The sequence below is a fragment of the Mobula hypostoma genome, chromosome 7 (genome assembly GCF_963921235.1).
Source record: "Mobula hypostoma chromosome 7, sMobHyp1.1, whole genome shotgun sequence".
In the NCBI taxonomy this organism is placed as follows: domain Eukaryota; kingdom Metazoa; phylum Chordata; class Chondrichthyes; order Myliobatiformes; family Myliobatidae; genus Mobula; species Mobula hypostoma.
Window position 1 is genome coordinate 29,319,782 of NC_086103.1, and position 27,188 is coordinate 29,346,969.

Sequence of the window (27,188 nt, forward strand, 5' to 3'; positions counted from 1 at the left end):
TATGATATCAGATACTAGAGGGCATAGATATAACATGGGAGGGAAAATGGGAGGGAAGCAGATTTATGAGGCAAGTTTTTAAAAATTAAATATACAGGGTGGTAGGTGCCCAGAACATAATGAGAGAAAAATAGTAGGAGTGAGTACAACAGCAACCTTTGAGAATCAATTTGACATATGAACAGGCAAGGTATGGAGAGTAGAGTATGGACCATGTGCAGGCTGAAGGGATTAGTTTGGATATAGGCATCAGTCATGGGCGAAGGGCCTATTCCTGTGTTATCCATCTCACTAAATATTGCTCTCATCTTGCAACTTTATGTATATCAAGTGATCACTGGACATCTCTAAAAACTTTCTACATGCCGTTTCAAATTTCATGTCTTAAATCCAAATACGATCAATTCTAGTATAACTTGAAGGATCGTATTTGGATGATCATTCAAGAAAGCATGATCAATGACGAGAGCTCCTATAGATTGACAGCTGGCTATATCCAAATTCTTTCCCATCTGGAACAATCTTTTTCACTTACCTTGTGTCTATTCTACGGATGTGAACGAGTTTGGATTTTGTGGGTCCAACTGGCTCAATGTGATATTGGAACGTGATTACATTTGCTTGGACTCCTTGTAAAATAACTTCTTTGGCATCCACAGATGTGGCAGCTAACATACACAATCCTGTTTGAGAATCTGTCTGCCAGGTTCTGAAAGAAAATGAAAGCAGAGTTAAAGTAAACACTAGTAATTTAGGACTAGGGAAGTTTGCATGTATATAATTCTATATGTTTTTATTTTGAAACACAAAGAAACCAACACATTATTGAAATGCGCATTTTTAAACTCACGTACATTCTTATTCACATCAGTTACTTGCTTCACTAAATTTATATATGTAATTTTTTAAAAGGTGGTTGGAGAGAACACTCAAGATAAATCAATAGGCACTCTACAATACTTTCATCCTGAATCACGTAAATAACAACATCAGTTAATCAGCTAAGCAACATCAGCTAACCTTTGCTTGGTGTATCACTTCTATACAATTAATATGCACTGCTTTGTTCCTTTATGATCTTTTGTGACAACATTTCCAAGCCAAAATGTATAGCGATAGTTTAAGTTTGCCACTCAAGAATCAAATATTTAAAGCATTCTCTGGAAGGGTCTCACCCCATGCTGGATCAATACCAAACATGACAATGTTTTGCATACCACTGTTAGTAAAATCTCAGATGGCAACAAGGAGGCATACATAAGTGAAATAGATCGGCTGGTAGAGTGGTATTTCAACCACAACTTCGCACTCAGTATCGGCAAAACCAAAGAACTGATTGTGGACTTCAGAAAGGGGTAGTCAGGAAATACACCTACCCTCATTGAGGAGTCAGTGGTGAAACGGGTGAGCAATTCAAGTTCCTGTGTGCCAACGTCTCAGAGAATTCTTGGACACAGCAAATTGATGCAATCACAATAAAGACATGCCAGTAGCTGTACTTTATTATGGGGTGTATGGGGTGTCAGGGAGGGGTAGCACCTCTGGTGGGGGAACATGTCGCGTCCTTTTCAGGGCGGTTAGTCCACCTTTGGTCCCCACCTGGCACTCAGCTCTCACCTGTGGCTCCCCGTAGCTGTTTGCATGCGACAGCGGCCACACCCCGGGCAACGGCTTCGACAAGCCGGCTAAACCAGCTGAGGGTAGCTGACGGGTCTCAAACCCTCGGTGAGATAGGGAGTTGTCTATCTCAGCATGTGAAGACAGACTCCGGCGGATTGAGCGGACGAGACCAATGGAAGGTCCAACGGTCAAGAAGGCGGTCTCTGCAAGCGTCGTGGAACGTGTAGAGCAGGACAAGACACAGAAGACGTCCTGGTCATCCACTGCGCCTACTCCCATCTCCAGCCGTCTAGACTCTGTCTTGCCACTGGATCCAGATGGGAATTGGGAAGAGAGAGTGAGGCTGACACTGCGCAACTCTCCCTCACTTAAATCCAAATCACGCGCTAGTCTCGACACCATCATAATGGTGTCGAGATCCTCATCGACGTCAACGATGGACGAACAACACTTTATAAGGAGTTTGAGATTTTGCAGGCCAACAAAGACACTACCAAATTTCTACAGATATATGATGGAGAGCATTCTGATGGTTGCATCACCACTAGGTACGGAGGGTCCAATGCACAGAATCGAAAGAGGCTGCTGACAGTCGTAGCCTCACCAGCTCCGTTACAGGTACAATGCTTCCGGTCAAGATGGCACCCGAGAACAACGCTCCTCCGGTCGACAACTTTTGGATAGATCATGAAACCATACTTTTATGTCTTTTACATTTGTTTCTCTTCTTGAATGTGATTCTGGAACTGCAGGAGCCTGCAATTTGCAGTTTGGAGATTATTTGGGTGTTTCAGTGCTCTGCAGTCTCAGAGGGGATTCCGGGAGGCTGGGGCTGCGTGCAGGAACCTTCTGGCAAGAAGGCTGCAAGCCAACGTTCGGCTCCATTTTGCCGATTAAAGCTTCCATCATTCGCCAATTAAAGCAATGAGGGGGATTGAAGCAACGACTGCCTGCCTTTATATCGTTGGTTAGGTTGTTCTGCTACATAGAGGGAGAAGATTGCCCAGGTTTTTCTGTGTTTGGATGTGGAGTTGGACTGTGAACTTTTCTTTCAGTCTTAAAAGTTTTTTGAATTCTGTGTTTTTTGCCCGAACTTTCTTGTTTTTTTCTGTGTGCCGGGAAGGGGTATTTATAGGTTAATGATCACGCTGCCTTTCTTTTCTTTCTTGGTTTCATGGCTATCTGAAGAAGAAGAAGAATGAACTAATGAACCTTTGAATCCTCACCACCAGAGGACATCTTCAAAAGACGCTGCCTCGAGGCAGCACTATCATTGTTACGGAGCTTCACCATCCGGCGCATGCCCTCATTGAGGTGGTACAGGAGCTTGAAGACCCATACTCAATTCAGAAATAACTTCTTCACTTCCATCGTCACAGATCTGAATGGTCCACAAATCCACGAACACTACCATGTTATTCCTCTTTACAATGTTCATTTTTGTAACTTACTTGAATTTTTTCTTGGAGTAAACAATATTCCATCGGAAGATCACATATCTGATGAATTGTCATGGTGTAACAAATCTTCAGTATTTATGCACAGTTGCAAGAAGTTTGAGAATCCTTTGCAATTACTTGGTTTTCTGCATTTATTACTCATAAAATGTGGTCTGATCTTCATCCGAGTCACAATAATAGACAAACCTGCCTAGACAATTGTACTTTTTATGTCTTTATTGAACATATTGTTTAATCATTCACAGTCCAGACTGGAGAAGTGTATGTGAACCCTTCCATTCAATAACTGATAGAATCTCCTTTAGCAGCAATAACCACCACCAAAAGTTTTCTGTAGCTGCTGATCAAACTTGCACAATGGAGAGGAGGAATTTTAGACCATTCATCCTTACAAAAGTGTTCCAGTTTCATCAATATTTCTGGGATACCTTGCATAAAACAGTCCTCTTCAGGTCATGCCCACAGCATCTCATTTGGGTTAAGGTGTGGACTCTGACTTGGCCACACCAAAACATGAATTTTCTTCTTTTTAAAAACATTCTGTAGTTGATTTACTCTCGTCTTTCAGATCGTTGCCTTGTTGCATCATCCAACTAAAATTAAGCTTCCGGTGACAGACTGCTACCTTGATGTTCTCTTGTAAAATGTCTTGATACAATTTTGTTCCCTCGATAATTGCAAGCTGTCCAGGCCCTGAGGCATCAAAGCAGCCCCAGACTTTTCTGCAAAAAATTCAACTTTTGTCTCGTCTGTCCACGGAACATTGTTTCAGGAGCATTATGAAACATCCAGGTGTATTTTTTTGCAAACTTGAGATGTGCAGCAATGTTTTTTTTTGGAGAGCAGTGGTTTCCTCCATGGTGTCCTTCCATGAACACCAGTCCTGTTCAGTGTTTTTCTTACAGTGGACACATTGAACAGAGACTTCAGCAAGTTTTAGGGAATTCTACAGGTCTCCTGCTGTCATCTTTGGGTTCTTTTCCACCTCCTTCAGCATTGTACGTAATGCTCTTGGTGAGATCTTTGCAGGACGACCACTCCTAAGGAAAAGTAGCAACAGTACAATTCCCTCCATTTGTAGACAATTTCTCTTGCTGTGGGCTGATGAATAGTTGGGGTATTTAGAAATGCTTCTGTAGCCTTTTCCAGCTTCAGGCATCTCTGCAGTTCTTCTAAGGTCCTCTAAAAGTTTCTTTTGATTGAAGCATGGTGCACATAAACAGATATTTCTTGAGAAGAGCAAGCTCCATCAGAAATCTGACCTTGTGTGCCTTTTTAAAAAAAATATGTATTGGGCAGAGCTCTACCCACATCTCCAATCTCATCTCATTGATTGGAGCACCTGACTCCAAATAGCTTTTGTAGAAGGTATTACCCCAGAGGTTCACATACTGTTTTGAACCTAGTCTGTGATTGTTTAAATTGTGTACTCAGTATGAATGAGAAGTACCATTGTTTGTGTGTTATTAGCTTAGGCAGATTGTGTGTGTCTATTATTGTGACTTAGACATCTATGAGTAATTAATGCAGAAAACAGGTAATTGTAATGGGTTCACAAACTTTTTCTTGCAACTGTACCTACAGTAATTAACAACTAATCAATCAAATAAGATTTTACAATCCCACTGCCTGGAGTTAAGCTAATGGTAGTTTAGAATTCCAAACAGTGAATTTCCTATGAGGAAATTGCTGAAGTATGCCGACATGTTTCAAAACTTTGCTTACCTCAAAACCACATGATCTCTGTCTGGGTGTGGGAAGGTACTACTGATGGTGTAATGATATATTTCAGTCTCATCATCCAGCATCTTAACGACCTTTGACTGGAAGAGGTCTTTCTCCCAAAGATGATGCACCCTTAGCAAATGTTTCAGGATCTCCTCTGGTGGCTTTTCCACTTCAGTAGACACTTTCCACAAGCGCAAAGGATGATTATCATCTACCTGAAAACAGAAGTACATCTCTGAATTGGATGCCTATCAATATCAAAGAGAATTATTAAGGCACAAATGGTTATATGCCTCCCTGTTTCTGCTTGTGGGACAACAGTTTTTATTTCAGTTTTCAATCTTCTCTCCACATCTGAGGTGTATCCATTACAAGATTTTGGATTTTTTAAATCAGCATTTGATATCATAAGTAAATTTACACTCAATAGTATACATATTTGTGAAAACTCTGAATAAATATGATTATTCAGGGTCTCTTCTCATCTCTTAACCTTTCAGCTCCTCCATACCTTTTCTGATATCCAGTCTTTCTAACATAATACTCTCATAAATGGATTGTTTTCCAACCTCTATCATCATCAATAATTTTATCTCCATCTCTGCCTTGGCTTAAAGCAAACTGTTTGCAGCCTTGGACTTCACTTTGGCTGTGCTTTCAACTCTAATTTGAGTCCAGTCAAAGGCTACTTCATCTCCATTTCTAAAAAGATGAATTAAGTCCTTGTCATATTTGGTCTTAAAATTATGTAAGTATTTCATATTCACCCCGCTATCTCCCATACTATAAGCTTTACCTTGTGAAATCTCTGCTGCCTCTAACCCGGCATTGTCACTCTGTCACCTCTGTCTGACGATCTGCTGTATGTTATGTCTTTTCCTTCAACACCTCAAACTTCACCAACTGATATTTGAAATTCTTCATGGTTGTGCTATACTCTATCATTGTCCTTTCACTTTGACATTGTGCATGCTTCCACTACAGCTGAAGCGTAGCAGTTGATTCATTAGCCACACATTTTAGCGCTCCCCCCAAAGATACACCACTGCTTCTAAATGCCCTTCTAAAACACACCATCTTGCTTAAACATTTGGTGATCTCACCAGATTAGCCTCTTTTTTTTTTGCTGATGCCAATTTTCAAAAATGCAGCTTTCTAGTACTTACGTAAAAGAACAATTGCCATTGCCTACCTTCTTACATGCGATTTCTACATGTTCCAAACTGCAGCAACTGGTCCAACCTTTAAATTTCTCCTTTGCCTCCTTCAGCAGGTTCTGCAAGGAGATCTGTAGTGCAGTCTTGATGCCAAAATACCATTCGGAATCATTTAAAACATCAGTACAATCCATTTGGAATTGGTGATTGATGGGCGAGTTTTGCCCTGCCCATTGCTCAGGAACCTGAAAGACAGAAAATTAGCTTCAACATTACCTCATTTCCTGAAGGGCAAATTACTAGAAAGGAGCTTAAGGGGGAAGGAAAAGGTCAGTGAGGTAGGGAAAAAAATGCAATTTAATCAAGTAATCCTGAGGTTTCCTAGCAAGATGTGCATTGAGAGGTTGCTGTTCAAATGTTCCAAATCTGGTTCACCTACTGCCTCGTAGGGATCCAGGGAAAAAACTTACAATAACATACAGGGCTTAACAGATATTACTGCAGGTTAATTAACTATTGTACATGCATTCAAAATAAGAGGAAAAAAGTTAATGAGTTCTTGCTCCAGTAATTAGATAGGAAGCTTGAAAGAGCATTTCCCTGTAAAAAAAAAGTTTTTTTTTTGATATTGGCTAAAGCTTTACCAAGTGACAAGCCAAATATTTTCTTGCAAGAATCAGTTCCATTATTTTGAAACTGAATATCAAAATCATGTTTTATCAAATAAAATTATTCAAGTGTAAGCACTGAAAATGAATTTTGTAACAAGCATTAATAAGCAAAATGGTTGCAAATATTACCAGAAAAAGATTTGCACACTCTGCAATCATGTGTGCCAATCCTTGTGTGGCTGCAAGATTTTCACTTAGATCCCTCTGGTCAGGTTTCCCCAGGCTATATTTCCTCTGGCTTACCCTAGACAGATGAGAAAATAAAATTAAATGTCTAAATTCCTATCCGGTTAGCTGGCATTATTCACTGAGCAGAAGGCGAATGTAACATTTATTCCAGTGAAACTATCTGGCAGCATTCCTCCACTCTAATACAGAACCGTAACTATCAGGAGACGATAAGCAGCTAGTCTGCAGCCAGGGTTTCCGAGGACTTTGAAGTTTTAGAGCCAAGCTAGATAAATGAAAGAGTAGCTTTATCTGCAATTATAAGTTCAAAGCTGTTCCTCTCCACGGGAGATAACCTAACATTCCCCCTCATGGGTGACTGCATTTAGTATACTTTAGAGACTGGGACAGAACCAGTCCTGTTGTGTCAGAACATGAACCATGAGTCCACTATACGATCCAGCTGGTTTCTTTAATCACAGATCGGTTGTATAATGAACACACTAGTGGGTATAAAATGACTTAATTGGGAGATAGGCACTACAAGACTACAACCAATGTTGTCCCAAAGAAATCCTCCAATTTCATTGGAAAAGCAAATTAACAAAGTCAGTGCTTTTCATAAACTAGTATTCACATTACTGAGCCCCTAACTAGTCAGCTCTAATGGGCAGGCCACATACATGAGTTCCTATGTCCAAGACCAGTCGCTTGATTCAGGCTGTAGCAGGCATACAGAAGAAATGATTCAAGGTGGAATATTCACACTAAATAATGGGGACCATACTCAGACTTTTTTTCTTTCCCCAACTGATTAAATTCAACCTAGAATGGTAGCTCTATTCTTTTTTTTCCTACACATATTGTCTGACTTACTGAGTGTTTCCAGCATTTTCTATTTCAGACAGAAGGGGATTCTTACCTATCCCAAGGGGGTTGGAGGACTGTGTACAGTACGTATGTGGGTCGATAGGAAGGGGAAAAAGGCTTGTTTTACTGAAACAACACACACACACAAAATGCTGGTGACACACAGCAGGCCAGGCAGCATCTATAGGAAGAAGTACAGTCGACGTTTCAGGACGAAGGGTCTCGACCCAAAACGTTGACTGTACCTCTTCCTAGAGATGCTGCCTGGCCTGCAGCGTTCCACCAGTATTTTGTGTGTGTTGCTTGAATTTCCAGCATCTGCAGATTTTCTCGTGTTTGTGTTGTTTTACTGATTTTTGTTCTGTTATTGTTGGTACTTGTGTTCTGCTGAACATGGGGGGCGGTGGGGGGGCATGCTATGTTTGCACTAGAATCTGTGGCAACACTTGCCAGATGCCCACCAGCAAGCACATCGTTAGGTCGTATTGGTTGCTAGTGCAAACAATGCATTTTATTATATGTTTTGATGTACATTTCACAAATAAATGATTCTGAATCTAATTGTTCATTGAAAATGACAGAGAACCTAAAATCCTTTCATTGAGAACACATGAAAGCTCAACAAACAACATATTCTTCTACCTCCCACACGACACCCACCCATCCCAACAAGGACTTCTTACTCTACATGGCGCAGAAGCTGTGAATTCTATATAAGCCCCATTAACCAGGTCATGGTCCACAGAAGTAGAGGAATAGCTATTAGTTCTTGATCCCCAGAAACCTTAAGGTTAGAGGAATTAGCAAAATCTTGGAAATAACATAATATAGGTTAAACTGAATGCTGATCTCTAATTACAGATTCCTTCATTCTAGCGTCCTGTCCACACACACACACACACACACACACACACACACACACACACACACACACACACACACACACACACACACGTTTATTCCATACCAAATATGAAAAGTGGCTATACGGCAAAACAATGTTGTATCTTTAGACGAAGTCCTGACGAAGGGTCTCGGCCTGAAACATCGACTGCACCTCTTCCTACAGATGCTGCCTGGCCTGCTGCGTTCACCAGCAACTTTGATGTGTGTTGCTTGAATTTCCAGCATCTGCAGAATTCCTGTTGTTTGTATCTTTAGAAGCTGTGTAAGCAACCATCTAACATCTAGCAGGCAATTTTGTCTGTTTTCTCCTCCTCAATTGTTTGCACAACACATTTGCCACTGACACCAACCACTTAGTTCATCAAGACCTCCAAAAATCATGGGAGTTAATCATCAGTAGTCTAATTGGCCACTGAGAGCTACATATTGTAGGGCTTAGAGTGGACACATGTAGTTTGCTACCCTGCAGCTCAGCTTCCCCATGTACCCAGGTGAAGGAACTTCCACATGCCCACATCTCTCACATATTACGTGTTCTCTCGGGTTCAATTAGCCAGTTCAGGGGAATCCTAAAACCCACCTTGAGGTAGTGCTTTCCCTTCTCAGGGTGTTGAGGTGAAAGAGGGATGGAGCCAGGCAAACAGCAAGGTTGGTAGGGGTCATTTGGTTCTCACTGACACAGGCTACAACGTCGCAGAGGAAGAAGAGAAGAGTCTGCAGAGCTTCACGGTTTTCATCTGGGAGCAGCAGGATAGCTGACTGAACAGCAGGTAATTGCTTGTCTGTCGGCAGATCTGTCGGAAAAAGGGAGAGAAGCAGGTCAAGGTAGGGCTGATGTGCAGGAACAATAAATCAACATTACATGCTGTCGGGAAAATCATATTACAAAGTCATGGGTAAATAATGATAATAGGATTTATAGAACCTATTGTACACAACAGGGTGAGTTTCCACCGTCATAAAAATCCTGTTTCCAGAAAAATGGATAAGGAATTGAAGTGAAAGCTCTAAGTAACATTAAAGCAGATGCACTCACTCTCTACTCTTCTGAGCACAAGTCATTTGATTTTGTCTTAGAAAAAAAAACTGTACATTTTCCTTCCACCTCAATTCTTGACAGAACAGCCCATGGAAAAGGATGATCTTGTCAATTTAAACAAAACCTTTAAAGCATACTGTGAGAGGTTTAGCTTCAATATGGAAATGTGTTAGTGTTTTAAGAAGGGATAGTATAGAACTAGCTTATTAAGTACAACAGGAGGAACTCAGCAGGCCAGGCAGCATCTATGGAGGGGAGTGAACAGTTGACCTTTCAGGACTGGAAAGGAAGGGGACAGAAGCCAGAACAAGGTGAGTGGAGGAGAAGGAGCGCAAGCTGGCCGCCTTAATGAGTCTGCTCTGAAATGAGGCACAGGAAAAACATTTCACCTTCCATCAAAATGACTAGTTCAGAGCTAAATAGCACTGCAAGAGGTTAGCTTTATTTGTCACAAGTACGTCAAAACACAGTGAAATGCATCTTTTGTGCCAGATCATATCAGTGAAGATTGTGTAGCGGCAGTGTGCAAATGTCGCCATATTTCTGTTCCCCGACATGCCCACAAATTACTAACCCTAACCATATAGCTTTGGAATGTGGGAGGAAACTGGAGCACCTAAAGGAAACTCCCGCGGTCTCAGCGAGAACACACAAACTCCTTACCGACAGTGACAGGAACTGAACCTCAATCAGCGATCACTGGTGCTGGGAAGCAATTGCGCTAACCACTGCAGTATCTTGGGAGCCAAAGCATTAATGACATGGAGAAAAGATGTTCCATTGTAGATGGACAGGTCAGTTGTGGTAGAAGAACAAGATCAAGGAGCTGAGTGTTCCTATGTCAGTTTTTAACATTACTCCTACGAGAACCCAAAATGTTGTAGAAGTGAAGATCAAGAATCTGTCTTTCCATCCTCAATGTCATAAGAGCCAATTAGCCATCACTGTAACATTTAAGACTATTGAATGGTTCCCATTTACAATAATATGGACTCTTACCTCACAATCTTCCTTTTTATGACCTGGCATCTCATTATCTACCTGCACTGCACTCTATTTCTGTTACACTTTATTGTTTCACTTTGTATTACCTCAGTGCACTGTGTAATGAATTGCTTGTATGCCAGACAAGCCTTTCACTGTACATCAATACATGTGACAATAGTAAACCAATTCCAATCCCAAGTACCAAAACAAGTTGCATTTAAGTATAGCAGGCTTCATACAAATATGAAATACTATCAATAGTTAAACACTTAGGGATCTTGCTCAAGAAGAGCATGCGACTTTTAATGGAAGAATTCCATTAGTGTCACTTGAAATGCATAACATATAGCTCCAAGAATCACTTTAAAAATCCATTGCTAACGGATGACAATAAGGAACAATCATTTCATAGCTCGCATTATACTTACATTGATAAATATGAAGGAATGACTCAGACAGCTTTGTAGTAAATAAGGGTTCGGGTAGATCACGGAAGTACTGTTTCACCATGTCAGCAACATCAAATGCAGATTGGCCGTCGTAGCTGACACCATCTGGAGAGCTCTCATTCATCTCTCGTAATGCCTGGATCCTGGATTTCACTCCAGACTTCCTAAATAATCCAACCTAATACGTGATAAATAAGATTCAAAAATATAAATAACCAACTTGATTATTAGAAGAAAATCCATTTTTTCAGCAAATCCACAATCACCTTATCTCCTGGAAATGACATAATACCAAAGTCAACTCCCCAAATATTGGGAACCTGACACTACACAAACCTTTACGTGAACTCTCGAGAATTAGAACACTACAAGTAAGGTGATGTATTGTATAAAATATATAAACATTGTGATAATACACATGGGGGATAAGGTGTTTATATTTTAATTCCAAGAGTCGCAAAGCAAGCAATTGCTTCACTATTGGCAATTTTACACCAGCACTTAAAATTGAAGGCAAAATAGAGGGTTAATGGTACAATTCTTAGCAGTGTGGAGGAACAGTGGGATCCAGGGATCCAAGGATCGAAGTCCATATATCCCTTAAAGTTGCTGCTCAAGTTGAAAGAGTGGTTAAGGAGGTGAATGGTGTGCTGGCCTTTATTAGTCCAAGGATTGAGTTCAAAAACCACAAGGTAATGTGGCAGCTCTATAAAACTCTGGTTCGACCATACTTGGAATATTGTGTCTACTTCTGATCCCCTCATTATAGGAAGGATGTGGAAGCTTTAGAGAGGGTGCGGAGGGGATTTCCCAGGATGCTGCCTGGATTGGACAGAAGGTCTTATAAGGATAGAATGATTGAGCTAGGGCTTATATCTCTGGAAAGAGGGAGAATGCAAGCTGATGATATATTTTATCGATTTGATTCCTGTTGCTGTCTGTAAGGTGTTTAAGATGATAAGAGGCATAGATAGAATGGATAGCCTGTGCCTTTTTCCTCAGGGCAGAAACAGCTAATACTAAGATGACTGGATATAGTATTAAGGTGATTGAAGGAAAGTATGGGTGGGGAGGGGGCGGTGATAGAGGTAGATATTTTACACAGAGGATGAGCAGTGCATGGAACACACTGCTGGGGTGTTGGTAGAGGCAGATACATAGGGACATTCTCAGGAGGTTCTGCAGGTGTTGGAAATCCAGACTGACTAACACACAAACACACACACACAATTCTGGAGGTACTCAACAGGTCAGGTAGCATCTATAGAGAGGAATAAAGAATCGATGTTTTGGGCTGAAACCTTGTATCAGGACCCTGAAAGATTTTAGACCAAAACATTGACTCTTTATGAATGCTCCCTGGCCTTCACAATGCCTCCAGCATTTTGTGTGCAGGTTACTCTTAGACAGTCACATTGGGAGGGAAGTGTTAGACTGGGTTTGGCACAACATCGTAGGCCAAGGGCCTGTACTGTGCTGTTCTATATTCCCTGTTGTATCACATAAGGACTGAACGCCTTCCATTTCAGATTATACATTGATTCAGGCCTGGGAAGGTATTATTTTATATTCACAAGTTATTTGAGAAACAAAATTGGCTAGAGAATGGCCACATTACCCATTTCACACAGAGCAACTAACAATTCAGGAATACTTTACAAAGGTATAACTTAAGGTTAGGTTGAAAACGCACCTGGCCCAGGCTATATGTGACCAAGACGTCCCTGATAAGCACGTTGAGTTACAAAATGTACCCTCTAAAGAGCAAGCATCCAAAAATGTTTGAAAAGAACTGCACCAACCTGGTCCAGGCACTGGCTCCGCAGAAAGTACATGGCCTGCAGTATGCCTTTGGGTAGAGGATGCCCTGTACGCTGCACGTTCAGTAGCAATGGAACTCCAAACACCACTCGATCTTTAAAATCAGGAGCCTTTATCTTCCTGATGAATTTTGGAACAGTCCTACGGTTTAAACAAGACAACAGTTAAGCTGAATCTGAATATCACACTTTACTCTTTCTAGTTTAAAGAGAGCACTGGGCATAATATTTTAAAATATTGAACTATTAATATTTCATTTTAGTGAATAGAGCACAAAGTAAGGAATGCTCCTTTGTAATAGTTTATTCAAGGTGCATTGACAACACTATTAGGAAATTTAGGAGGCACTAGTTACTCTTCAGAAGAATCCACAGATTGCAGAAGAGCCATAGATTTGTCAAGTGTTTAAATACAAAAACAAAAATGGTACTAACATTCAGTAATTGGAAATTATGAAGTCTATGATGACGTGTTTTGCTGTCATAAGATATTTGAAAAACATTTTTGCAATTATATACAACTTAGAAAGGATAATCTATAAATACATGAATTAAAATACAATTGTATAACATAATTAATATTTGAAATATTTTAATGCTACAAAATAAGCCTGGGAGAGGTCACATCATTGGCTCTGACCTACAAAATATTTTAACGTATACATTAAAACAGCTTGTTGCTTGCTTTGTAATCTCTTTAAATGCTTTTGGGTTGAAGTTTGAGGCTGAAAAGTGATACATGTCAAAGATTTAGAAATAGAATTAACTTAACTAAGGGCTGCAAAATATATCAACAACATTTCAGTTGCATTGTTGAAAATAATAGTTTATTGACTAAAGCTAAAATTTACATATTATATATGTATGGCCTACCAGTTCCAGCCTTGCTTGCTGGAGGGGGAGTATTTGTCCATCAGTGCCGTGAGCTTCAGAAGGGCTAGCTTCTGTAACAGGTTGAGCTGGGCAGCAGACTGGCTGTCAATTTGCAGATGGAGATTCTGACAGTTCAAGTTCTGCTCACTGGGCCAACATGGTCTTTCTCGCCTGCAATGCAAACATTTCATCAGCCTAGCAAAAATACTTCCACTACTAGATTAGGAATTATTATATACTGTATTTCTCCTGCTTAAAAGGCAATTGGTCAAAAATAAATTCAATACGTAGTTTCTACTTTATGATGTATAATGAACTGGTCAGATTGCAGCACTCATTTCCACTAATATATACCATCATAGGTGCAAAATCTATTAATCAATGCTATCTAATTGTATAATGAGAAACAATTAGATAGAAGAATAAAAATATAATAAATTTGAGAGATAACCCATGCTGCATAATTTGAGTAGAAGGCAGGATCAGAAATATATACATTTTAATAAGAGTATTTGTTTTGCCATACATGAACAACCCAATTTGAAACTGACTTCAAGTAGTATTAAAGTAATTACTCGTCTCATTGATGAATAATAGTATTAGTAAATTAAATAACAATAAAATTGCCCACAGTATGCAGATCAGGTCAAGTGTGCAAGTGGAATTAAACTGCATCAGAAGCATAGAACTCAAAGAACATCTCGCCAAAATTCTCAGATATACTGCAAGACTCAGATTTTGACAAACGTTTAATAAGTGGACTTTCTCATATCAAGAAAAAAATGGGTTATTAATCTCGAAGTGAATCATTGAATTTAGATAGTCCTGGTTTAAATTATTAATGTATAACAAATTATAATCACTTTACCAAATCAGAAGGCAGTCATTACTGTGTGTAAAAATAATTTTCTTAGAACAATAAAAAATTCAGTAATCTTCCTTCCTATAGAAACCGACAAAAAGAGACATCTATTGCTCTAAACTTCTAATTTGCAAGGCCAATGTTCTGCGTTTAGGTTTTATGCTTAAGATGGAGAATGTGTTTCAGGAGGACTAAATCAAATGAACCAGAAATGCAATTGACTGAAGACTTTCTAAGGCTTATAGTTCAGCTGCTGCTTTAAACTAACCTGAACATATACAGCTCGAGTATTCTTTTTGGTTTGAAACTTTCTTGTCTCCAACCCATAGCCTTCCAAGACAGGTTATAAACTTCCAAGACCAAATCTCTAATTTGGTTTTTTAAAATTTTCTCCAGATTATAAGCAGCTCGCGTCTAGAATCCATCAGCTATTATAGCCCTAAGATCTGGAATTCCTCCACAAAACAGCTGCTCTTCACAACATTCTTCCAAATCCCCCCCATCTCTCTCTCTCTCTCTGATCAAGTCAATGTCCTCTGCCCAAACATATCCATGCATGTCAAGGTATCACAATTTTAATCAAAATACTTTTCTGATATTTTGCCTTGTATGAAAAGTTCTATAGAGATGCACGCTGCTGCAACACCAGTCATTGAAATCCATCACCTCAAGTCTATATATTTTAACCTTAAAATATTTTGCTCATCTCTACTCACGAGGCTGCCATTTCCTCAGCTCCCATTTGCTCATTTTTGAATAATTTTAGTAGACAACTTTCAAACTCTCATCTTTGTCCATGACTCTACTTGGTGTTGTCCACTTTGTTTGTTCATCATCTGTTATCCATATTACCTTATTTCTACCATTTGCCAAGGACTTCAGGGCCAATCTAATGTATCAATGGCAATGGAGTTGCTACCCCAGTAGTTGCAATCTCTTCCTGATATCTAACCATGCTACTTATCTGTCCATCCTCAAACATTGCCTTATTTAGATTACCTCCAACTATGCCATTGACAGTCATATTTAAATCAGCTACTAAGTCACAGACACGACTTTATAGGTGCAAATTGTTACCACCTTTAGTATTCCATTCTCGGAATGTGCAAACAAGCCAGTTATCATTTAGTAAATCCTTCTCAAATAGGATTAATGAAACTTATCAATTTAAGCTGGAAAGCAAGCACAAAGCTAAGGACCATATTCTAGCATCGAGTCCTCTCCCTGCCCAAATCTAACACTGGGTATAATAGTTCGGAGTGAATCTGTTTTTAAAAGACTTTAATTATCATGGAGTGTCTGAGTCACAAGTGGGAGGAAAATCAGAAAGCTGACAACAGATTTCTTCACACACCTCCAGATTGGTCAACTCTGCATTATAGGTGGCATAATTAATCTCCAGGCATTACCAATAGGCACATTGCTTCTTTAGAGGAGGTCAGGATTAAACAATTTAAAATTTTAAAGATGTCCTTTGGCAAGTAATTGGCTCATTTTTAGATCCTTTTTTTGGCGAACATTTCTGTGTGAATCTCCAAGAAAACACGTTGTGCAAATTCTCTGATCACTAAAGCTCACCATGAGGTATAAATTATCCTGTTTACAATTTAAGAGTGTCCACATCATTATCCTGGGAGCTTACAACCAGATTGCACTACCTACGTTTTGCTAAACTATGCTACTCTCTCTAATAGAGTGATGATGCGTCAGAATATTCCTTCTGAGTTTCATTTGAAGAATACAAATGGTAAATACAAAACCACAAGTCATTGTATATTTTTAATTATAGGCAGACAGCACTAGTTTCAGTTTAGTTATACATTTATATATGTCAAATGGTATATGGAATTAATATCCATATATTAAAAATAGATTTTAAAAACAGAAAAAATACACAAAAAAGATTTTTCTTTTAAAAAAAATTACACTTATTCCAGATTAACAATATTAGTATTTAGCTGTTGTGCAAATAGCAGAAAAGACTTCTGGATATCCAAGCAATTTCCTGAAGCAGATAATTCAACAATTAATAATCAAAGCTAATACCTGTTAGCATGCTTTAAAGATGAACCAACTCCAGAGTCTCTCTCAAAATGGACATCTGATGCATCTAATTCAACAGACTTTTCAGCCATGTTAGCTGGCAACTCCTCATTAACCCTCCCAAGGTGTTTCTCTATCTCCAAATGGATGTCCTTTGGAGAAGACGGGTAAGATGTAGAGTCATTTGCAGAATCTGATTCCCCTTCATCGGAAAATTTTTCTGTCCACTTGCCCACAAGCCTTTGGATGCCATTCACGTGCTCCATGATATCATCCATTTCTGCAAACACATCGTCATCACCTACATCTGCTATTACACCATTGTTCAGGTGAACATGGACTCCTGGGACATTATCATAAATGCTTACTCGATTATCCAAATGTTGGGGGTTCTGTCCACTGTCCAACTCCTTTGAACTGCTCCTCCTGCTGTCCCTCCCAAATCTGCTCTTTCGGTAGCCGTGGAAACTGCCAGTCCTCCAATTTACTGATGTGTTGTCTGTTGCTGCTATCATGCCATGCTGAAGTGCTTTGGGAAATGTTCCTGGTTTGTGACCGTGTGGAACATGAAAAATTAAATGATCATTTTCACCTCTCTCATTTGCATTGCTTTTTTGGGTCCTACAAGGTGGCAAAGCCAAATTAAAATTTTCCACATACAGTCCACCTTCTTTTCTATAGATCTGGCTTCGTGTTCTAAGGACAGGGCTGGGCGTGCTTACAGTACTACTGTTTTCCGACTGACTGCTACTGCTACAAGTTCGGGATGAGCACGACAGGTTCTGACTCTGAAATTGCTCATCAAGTTCTGCAACATTGACACAATTGAGATTTCTCAATTTTTCTTCATCAAATCCCTCCCGAAGCACAGGGGCACTGATAAACGGCCTAAGCTTTGGATGGCCGCTCTTCTTCTGACTTGAACTTCTCAGTCGAAGCTTCTCCATTTTCCTAAATAAACCTCTCCCCTTTGTCTTTGAGCATTTTCCATAACTGCTAAATCCAAAGACCTCATTAGGGGATGGTGGGCTACTGAAGGAAGAGTGTGCAGAAGGCATTTTTATAGAGGAACACCTTGAGGAACGTTGACTTGTCTCAAAGTCTGTGGCATGGATTTCAGCGTTTTTCGGCAAACTGATATTATCACTACCGCCACTGCTGCTGCTGGTGCTGTGAACTGATGATACCTCGTGTTTCTCACCCAGGTCTGGGAACATGATATCGTCACTGTCAAGGCTCTTCAAGCAAGGGCTCCCAGGCAAGGAGATACTTTCTGAATGAGGAGATTCTAGTGTTTCAACACGAGACCATCGCTGGTTGTCCCTTTGAAAAGTCCATTTGTTGCTGATAGCACAGGGTTCATCATCTTCTGATTCATCACTCTGAAGAGGGGGGGATAAACAGAAGAATTCATTGAGCAAAGATTGAAACAAAGGAAGCATGAATTTATGGTATTTTGTTTATTTATTATCAATCATTTTCAATGTCAATAACACCCGAACCAACATGGAGCAAAGCAAACTCATGCAAATTCAAAACCAGCTCAACAGAGAATTCCCACCATGACCAAAAAGTAATCAATAAGTGGAATTTATAGTGAACTGTTTGTGTGTAGAATTTCGGCAACATTCACAACAAGGATGGAGAAAGTGGGAAAACTAGTTACAGCTGAATAAAAAGGTTTCAGATTTTCCAGCTGTACACTAAGCAAAGGGAATCTTACCATCTATTTATCATTTCACATGTCAATAAAATAACAGCACATCAATCTTTTATTTACAGCTCTACTTTATTATCCTACAATTTGTAAGTCACATAATTAATCTGACATCATGCCCTTGCACATAATTTTAACACGAGGATAAATTACATTGGACAAGCATGTTCACCATCACTTAAAATACTGTATGTTCCCTCCCTATCATACTTTGTACCCCGTTGGGAAGGAGAATCTTCTGACAAATCGTAAATAAAATTATATTCTTTCTAAAACTTGACTACTTCCCTCTGAAATTTTCCCTTACTGAGATTTTGAATTTCACCCAGACTTGTGGGACAGTCCCGAATCAGCAAAGTGTGTTGTTGAGCCTCATGGCATCTCAATTAGTAAAATGCATTGCTTAAATTTCAAAGTAAGTGTAAGAAGCTTGAACTTACCTTTCTTCTATCTTTACTAATTTCCAATTTCATCATTGCACATTTGTTCAGTGTTTTCAATCGCCTGAAATATGTAAATGGCTTAGTGAGAAAGAATATTATATTGCAATGATTAAGAGCTAAATTATTCATATTCATAATGAACTATTTAATTAGCCTACACACAAGCAGGGACCAAATGGAAACACCAATGCCCTTGAAACTAAAAGCCCCGTCCAAGATGGGTAAAGCCCTCCCCACCAATAAGCAAATCTACATGGAGCACAGTCGCAGGAAAGCAGCATCCATCATTAAGGAACCCAACCATTCAGGCCATGCTCCTCTCTCAATGCTGCCATCAGAAAGGAGGTAAAAGTGCCTTCAGCACCCACACCACCAAGTTCGGGAATCACTCATCCATCAGGCTCTTGAACCAGAGGGGATAACTTCACTGGCCCTATCACTGAACTGTTCCTGCAACATATGGACACTTTCAAGGACTCTACAACTCATTTTCATGATACTTATTGCTCATTTACATTTTGCATTTGCAGTTTCTCTTTTGCACTTTGATAGCTGTTCGTCCTCTTGGTTGTGGTCTCTCATTGATCCTACTGTGTTTCTTGTACTTACAGAAAATGTGAGCAATAAAATGAATCTCAGGGATATATAAAAACTTTGATAATAAATCTACGTGAACTTTGGAAACATTGACGAAGAAACTCGTCACCCTTCTTTAAATTAGAAAACTTATTCCTTCATTCCCAATATTTTCTTAAATGCTTCCACAAGTTTTATCTTCATATTTAACGACTTGAAATGCCTGATTTATTTTAAATGAACACAAAAACCTGCACCAATATCAACCTTTCACACAAAAGACACTAAGATTTTTCACAGGTGAATTATTTCCTGCATCACTGCTAAAAGTTCTGGCAAGCAAATGTGTGTTCAACATGGCCATAAAATAGGCCATTTAGGCATTCACACTTCCCACACCCACTAACATAATCATGAATATCTTTGTTAATCCAAAATGTTAGTTTCATGTTTAAAATTTAATGATTAATCTAATCCAATCCTGGTTGAGGATGATTTTGTGTTTGATACAGGAAGAATATCCTATTTGTTTATAAGGCCGATCTTTGGCACCTTTTCCATCTACCTCAGCAGACAGATGGAGCCTCGGTTTCCAGCTTGATCAAAAGATAGTAGTAGCATTCCACCTGTACGGTAGAACATGTTACCTCAAGTCCAAGCAGAAGTTTGAATTGAGAATTAAAAAGTAACTGACAGAGAGCCGTTGAGAGAAGAGTTAGGTATTAACAGAATTTTATTTTAAAACAGTTATGATTCAGACAAAAATCTGTGGCTGAAGCTTAAGGTTTATTACAACAATCCCACCCCCACAACAGGACAGAAGCTCAGCGGGCAAAGGTAATGACAATAGCCTGAATGTAAATAACATCCTCAACATAACAAAAGTGTGCCAAGTGTTTAGGACATAAACATACAACAGAACAACACAAGAACAGATCCTCCAGCCTACACTGTCTGTGATTAATACGATGCCAAATTAAACCAAGTCTCTTCTGCCTACAGATGGTCCATGTCCCTGCATTTCAATGTTTCTGAAGGTCTCTTACATACTATCATATCTCTTCCCACCATTATCCCTTGCAGCCTGTTCTAGGTACCTACTACTTTGTGTAAAAAGAAAGGTTATCTCAAATCTGTTAAATATCCCCCCTCTTCTTAAATGCAAGTCCTCTATCTAGTATTTGACATTTGTACCCTGGGAAAGATGTCTACTCTATCAATGTCTCTCACAAATTCTATGAACGATCTGGCCTCAGACATGAACTATTCTATAAACTATTCGGCCCTATGCTCCAGAGAAAATAACCCAAGTTTGTCCAACCTCTCTTTACAGCTCACACTGTCTAATTCAGGCAGCATTGAGGTAAACCCTTCTCTACCCTTTTCAAGGCTTCCATATTTTTATTATATAAAAGGGTAACCACAACTGGACATAATATTCCAAGTGCAGACTAATTGTGGCTGCAGTGTAACTTCCTGACTCACACTCCATGAATGCAAGCATGCCATTTGCCTTTATTTATTTCTGCAATGTCTGTCAGGGAGCTATGAACTTGGAATCCAAGGTCCCTTTAGACATTAATGTCATTAACAATTCTTCCACTAATTGCAAACTTTCCTCTTACACTTGACCTGCCAAAGTGAAGCACTTGGCCCAATTCAACTCCAAATGCTATTCTTTTCACCCATATCTATAGGTGACCAACATCCCGCTGTATCCTTTGAAAACCTTCCTCAGTCTCCACACTGTGTTGTCTGCAAACATATCAACCAACCCATCCACATTTTCAAAGTCATTAATATACATCACAAATTGGTGATCCCTGAGAAACACTCATAGCTGCAGCTATCCAGCCAGAGCAACACCCTCCTACCACTACACTCCATTTTTGGTGATGCCAATACTGAATCCAACTACCAAATCACTGCGGTATCTTAACCTTCCGTAACAACCTACCATGGTGAACTTAGTAAAGTCTGTGTTGACAAAATGCACTATTCTATCCTCAATCATCTTAGTCACCTCTTTAAATAAATCAATCAAGTTGGCAAGCCATGATGTGCTCTGCATGACGCCACCCTGACTGTCTTTAATCAGGTCATGTTTTACCAAGTGCACATAAATCCTATCCCTATGAATCCACTCCAATAGCTTCCCTACTATTGATACCAGCCTCACTGGCTTCTGACTTCCTGGATTTTCCCATTACCCTTTTTGAAAAAGGCGCAACAACGTCTATTTTCTAATCCTCCAGGACCTCTCCTGTTGCAAACATGAAGCATGGACAAAAACATCTCTAAGCATTGGCAATGTACCCTCTTGCCTCTTTCAATAAGGTGGAATATACCAAAATAAACTGCAATAAAAAGAGGAGAAAATGCTGGAAAAAACACCGATGAAACTTTATCAACTTTTAACACCAGTTCTGCATCTCTCTCCAAAGATTTTGCCTGACACCCAAGATATTCAGCATTTTGTTTCAGATTTCTAGGAGTTGCAGACATTTTAGTTTTCAAAATAGGCAAACTAGGTGAGCAATCTTAGCAAATCAAAATTATTGTTAATGCATCATATAATGACTGTGTTATCTTCTCATGATAAGAGGTTGATAGCGAGTCAACGGGGCATTTATAGAATAAATACATACAGAAGAAAATAGGAGGAGTCGGCCACCAGGCTCCTCAACACTCCCACACTATTCAGTATGATTATATCTGGTCTCAACTCCAAGCAGAACTGAAAAATGTAGAACTTAGAATAATTATGCAATTGTTTACTTAGCAATGTTCATTCAGCTATGTGTGCAGTAAAATAATATTTAAATATCATGTTTAAAGTTAGTCCTGATCTCCAATGACAACAGAAGTCTGCTATTTCCTGTATTTAACCAGAATTTGGCCATTACATCCCAGTTCCTGTCGGAACACTCAACTGCGAATTTAACAGTGTTAGGGATCCTGGAATCCAAACTCTTACACACAGTTAGCACAAAGTCATTGAAACAAACAACACAGCTAAGCACAGCCTCAATTTCAACTTTTCTTTAGTCTGAGTGATTAGAAATTGGTTCATATTTCTGATGTAATATGAAGTAATTTGAAGTAACATTGGCATCTTGAGCTTTGGATTAACCATGAGTAATCTGATGAAATCAAGAAAACAATTCTAATGAGGGAGACATCTAGACGTCCATGAATCTTTGCTATTATGGAAGACTCCAGCTTCAATAAGGTTGAGCAATTACTGGCAAATATTTAAAACGTTCCACATTAAACATATTGAGTGTTATTAATGAGATACTAGGACAAAGCTCTCAGCCAAACTCAAACAATCACTTAACCATTTTGAAAGGTAACAGGGATGTTATGCCTGATGTCCTAGCCATTCATGACCTCTTGGTCAACCTCACTAAAACTGAAGATTAATTTGGTCTTTTCCAACAGAATAATTTGATTATTCCAATTACAAATGATGGTCTCGGCCTAAAATGTCGACTGTACTCTTTTCCATAGATGCTGCCGAGTTTCTCCAGCATTTTGTGTGTGTTAAACTTGATTATTCCATTCCTGTTCTTAGGAGCTTGCTATATGTGCTAGTGTGCTTCTCCAACATTACAATAGTGAGCAGCCTTCAATGACACCAACTGCTAAATCAAGTCACACCAGTACACAAGTCGTTTTTCCCGTTTTAGCATTCTAATTTTAGCAAAGAGGTGATTCCTTGAAAAGTCGCCAACATCTTTTCACAACTGTTGTCTGCCAGATAACCAAGTGCTGCTCATTTTGCAAATTGCACAGTAACCAGTGTGGGAAAACCCAGATTGCTTGGATTGAAAAGCTTGCAAAGCAAGAATTTAAAGTCATTGCTTTCAGCAACTATAGGAGGCTTTCCTTGTTCGTGCTATGGTTTGTTGAGTTATGTGCAAAGGAGGAATCATATAGATTGGTCTCTGACAGACTAATGGATGATCATATGAGAATGTGATACCAGGTTCTGTCATGCACTTTCAAACACAATACCCATACTCAAGTCTGGCGACAAGTAGGACCAAATCCAACACCACATCTTAGGAATAGGCTGAACACTGGGAGAGGTTCCTGAAAGGGAGCACCACAACACTGGGAAGCAGACCCAGCACTGAGAAAGGTAGATACAGAGAAATGTACCCAACATTAGGGGAGGAAATCAGTTTTAAAATTGGTGTTGTCCAAAATGCTATATGTTAAACAAGGCTCCATTTGTAAACAGGCCAACAGTTTGGAAGATGATATACACACAGGTATGCTGGAAATCTGAAGATAAACAAAACTGGAGTTTGTTCTATGAAAGACCCCTCAGGAAATGGATGACAAATTCCTGAATCCATTTCATTTAGGGTTATGATAGACCATTACGCACTTAACTCACAGCTGGATACGCTTCTTTAAGAGATACATCAGCATTCTAACTAATTTGTTTATACAAGTTGTTTATGGAATTTATAGGTTCTAATAGCATTCAAGGACTTTAAAAATAGAGTCCAACTGAAATGTCTTAGCATTAATTGAATAATATTTCATCTTGAGCATGTGTGGGAAAATTCTTTGAATTTCTTTTTTTGTAATTGAAAGATCAGCTTGCGTCAAATGGAAGGCTGGGAGCCACAGGGAAAGGCAGCATAGCCTGCCTGATTTTTGTTGCAACTACGCACTTCTCATGAGCCTTTCTGGACAGTGACCAGCAGGGTGAACTCTAGAACATGTACCCTAGTACAGTAAAACATATTCACTTCAAGGTTCTAGTCTGAGAATTCTGAACAAATATAGATGGGAAAGGAGACTTCCTAGATATTCTTGGTTTATGATACCAGCTATCCTCAATAGTTTCAAAATGTTTATTTCTTTTTAAAACAGTGATGCAGTACTGTCATGTCAATCATATGACTGCATTCTGTGTGTATATACACATAGATGCCACAGGCGAGAAAGCTCACCAATGCCTCTACTTCCTCAGGAAACGAGAGAAATTTGGTATGCCCTATTGACCTTTAGGAATTTTTAATCAATGCACTGTAGAAATCATCCATATCTGGATGCACAACTGCTCTGCATGTGACCAGAAAAAAAAACTGCAGAGTCGTGGACACAGCATGGAAACCAGCCTCCCCTCTATGGACTCTGCCTTCACTTCTTGCTACCTCAGTAAATCAGCCAGCCATCTTTTGACTCCTACCACCCTGGGCATTCTTTCTCCTCCCCTCTTCCATCAAGCAAAAGGCACAAAAGCATGAAAGTATGTACTACCATGCTGAAGGACATTTGCCACCCTGCTATTATAAGACGATTAAATGCTTCCCTAATATGATAAAGGAACCATGACTAGAACTTACACATTATTGTTTACCCATACTGCACTTCCTCTACAGCTGAGGTACTGCATTGTTGTTTTACCTTGTTTCATCTCAATGCATTGTGTAATTACTTCACCTGTATGAACAGTATGCAGGACAAGTTTTTCCCCCCCACTGTATCTCAGTACATCTGACAATAACAAAACAATTCTAACTGCTATGGGGCAGATAACTCTTTCAAAAGACTAACACCGCCACAACAGACTCTTTCTACGGTGCAAAATTCATTAAACAAGACTGATGCAGGGCAACAATGCACGTTGAGCAATAAAAGCACAGAACGTTACTGAGAGGCAGATGGCCTTTTGTTACTCGGAGAATGAAACTGAATGTGCATTTTAAAGTGTGGACCATAATTGAGAGAAAGTTCGTCTTGTACCATGTTGGAGGAGAAGATGGCGGTGTGACGGCAGCGTGCACGGCCTCTCCGGTGATGAATATCTGTAATCTGTCAAGTAGGGGACCGTGCACAATTCTAATTTGATGGAGACAGACGTGAGAGTGTGGAGGAACATCTGGAGAAACTTCTGAAATGTCCCCTTCGCTGCCACTGCTACTGTGTGGTAACCGGAATCTCCGGAGCAGAAAGGCCCGAATCCTCAGCTTTGCTTGTTTCAGCGGTCGGGGCAAGGTCGAAGGCGCTCGGCAGAGGATGGCACTCGGGAGGCTGTATTAGAGGGGCTGGTCGGAGGCTCGAAGTTTTCAGATGGACGGACTCAATGTCGGCTGTGGTCGGCTGCTTCCAAGGCATCGACAAGTTTATGGTGCCTGGAGGTTTATGGCAGGGAGTTTCTCCCTTTTGCCGCCTGCTATCGGGGACTCGGGAGTCGATCGACATGGGGACTTTGAGACTTTTTTGTTACTGTGCCCATGGTTTGTTCTTCATCAAATTATGGTATTGCTTTGCACTGCTGTAACTATATGTTATAATTATGTGGTTCTGTCAGTGTTAGTCTTTGGTTTGTCCTGTTTTCTGTGATATCTCTCCAGAGAAACATTGTATCATTTCTTAATGCATGTATGCATTTCTAAATGACAATAAAAGAGGACTGAGTGTTCTCATAATCTAAATATTGTACCAGATTCTCTCCCAAAGGATAATCACCATTCTTGGTATATTGATTCCATCATTTCTAAATCTATAGCTTAATTTTCATTACATTCAACACCTCCTCTTTGGGTATTCTGAGTTCATGTGTCATTGTGCAGGAAGAAATTAAAATATCCATAGAAAAATAATGTGATTAAATCTGCTACATTAAAGCTATGGGTTCAAAGCAATGCATCCAATCAAGGCCTTACCTGCAAAGAGACTCTGTGGCATCCCTGTCTAAAAATTCATGATCATTTTTCACCACTTCAATATCAACAGGAAACTGAGATGCTGCGAAGAATGAAATGTGAGTGAATGACTAAATTATGCAAAACTTCTAGTACTGAACAACGATGAGCTGCACAATTAAAATTGTGGAATTTCGTTCTCGAGACTTCTGTCCTACAAAGGAGTCAGTGCTGAGCTTGTGAGTAAGATGCGCAAGCCTGCGGAAATTTATCCCTTATGCCCGATCTCAAGTGGAGAAGAGCATACCAGCTATGCTCAATTCAAAATGGGGATGGGGGTGAAATGGTACCACAGTAACTAGCATAATGCTTTAAAGCATCCGTGATCTAGGTTCAATTCCCACCGTGCTAAGGAGTTTGTATGTTTGCCCCATGACTACATGGGCTTCCTTCAGGAGCTCTGGTTTCCTCCAAAGATGTACGTGCTAGGGTTAGTAAGATGTGGGCATTCTATGTTGGAGCCAGAAGCATGGTAACATTTGTGGCCTGCGCCCAGTGCATCCTCAGACTGCATTTGTCGACACAAATTAACACACTTCAAGTATATTATGACGTTTTGATGCACAGTACATGAGTCATGTAAAGCTAATCTTCATCTTTCTTTAATCTCTACTCTCATCAGCACTGCTGTCAATCTTTTGTTTTTCTTGTGAGTCAATTATGAGAAGTCTCAGAATCTGCTGAAAGACTCTTAAAGGGCAAGCAGCTTAACACATCACGGCTTACCTTCAAACAACTGGGAATACTGTGGAAATCCGGCAGCTCTGAGCCAGTCACAGGCGTCTTTTGCTTCAATCTCTGATAGGCAAAGGAAAGAGGATGTCAATGTTTGTTTCACTTGGTGCTGCAGTGTATAATGATTTTAAAAAAACTAATCTAACGCAAGCCTAGATCTTAGCTCCAATCCACAATCGGGTAATCTGGGCAAGTTGTTTAATCAGAGTTGATCAATAAACAATTCTAAGCAAGGAAAGCTGCCTTGATAAAGGGAATGTAGCTGGATTTATTTCACAATGCAGAATCAAAGTGGCGGCACCGATTAATGACCTAGTGGAAGGAACTAAATGC

The 27,188-nt window shown here is 39.7% G+C and overlaps 1 protein-coding gene across 3 annotated transcripts in view; it reads right to left on the minus strand.

Moving 5' to 3' along the window:
* Positions 1-27,188, minus strand: part of si:dkeyp-23e4.3 (rho GTPase-activating protein 7) — a 195,919-nt gene that overhangs the window by 4,353 nt on the left and 164,378 nt on the right. For all 3 annotated transcript variants that reach the window (XM_063053180.1, XM_063053181.1, XM_063053182.1), the window contains 12 exons: positions 26,847-26,918; positions 26,082-26,163; positions 18,811-18,874; positions 16,657-18,035; positions 13,749-13,919; positions 12,858-13,017; positions 11,035-11,233; positions 9,161-9,374; positions 6,766-6,880; positions 6,001-6,210; positions 4,806-5,023; positions 536-709 (listed from right to left, as the gene is read on the minus strand). In XM_063053180.1, the coding sequence (XP_062909250.1) occupies positions 536-709; positions 4,806-5,023; positions 6,001-6,210; positions 6,766-6,880; positions 9,161-9,374; positions 11,035-11,233; positions 12,858-13,017; positions 13,749-13,919; positions 16,657-18,035; positions 18,811-18,874; positions 26,082-26,163; positions 26,847-26,918 (3,058 nt within the window). The remainder of the gene's footprint in view (positions 1-535; positions 710-4,805; positions 5,024-6,000; positions 6,211-6,765; positions 6,881-9,160; positions 9,375-11,034; positions 11,234-12,857; positions 13,018-13,748; positions 13,920-16,656; positions 18,036-18,810; positions 18,875-26,081; positions 26,164-26,846; positions 26,919-27,188) is intronic.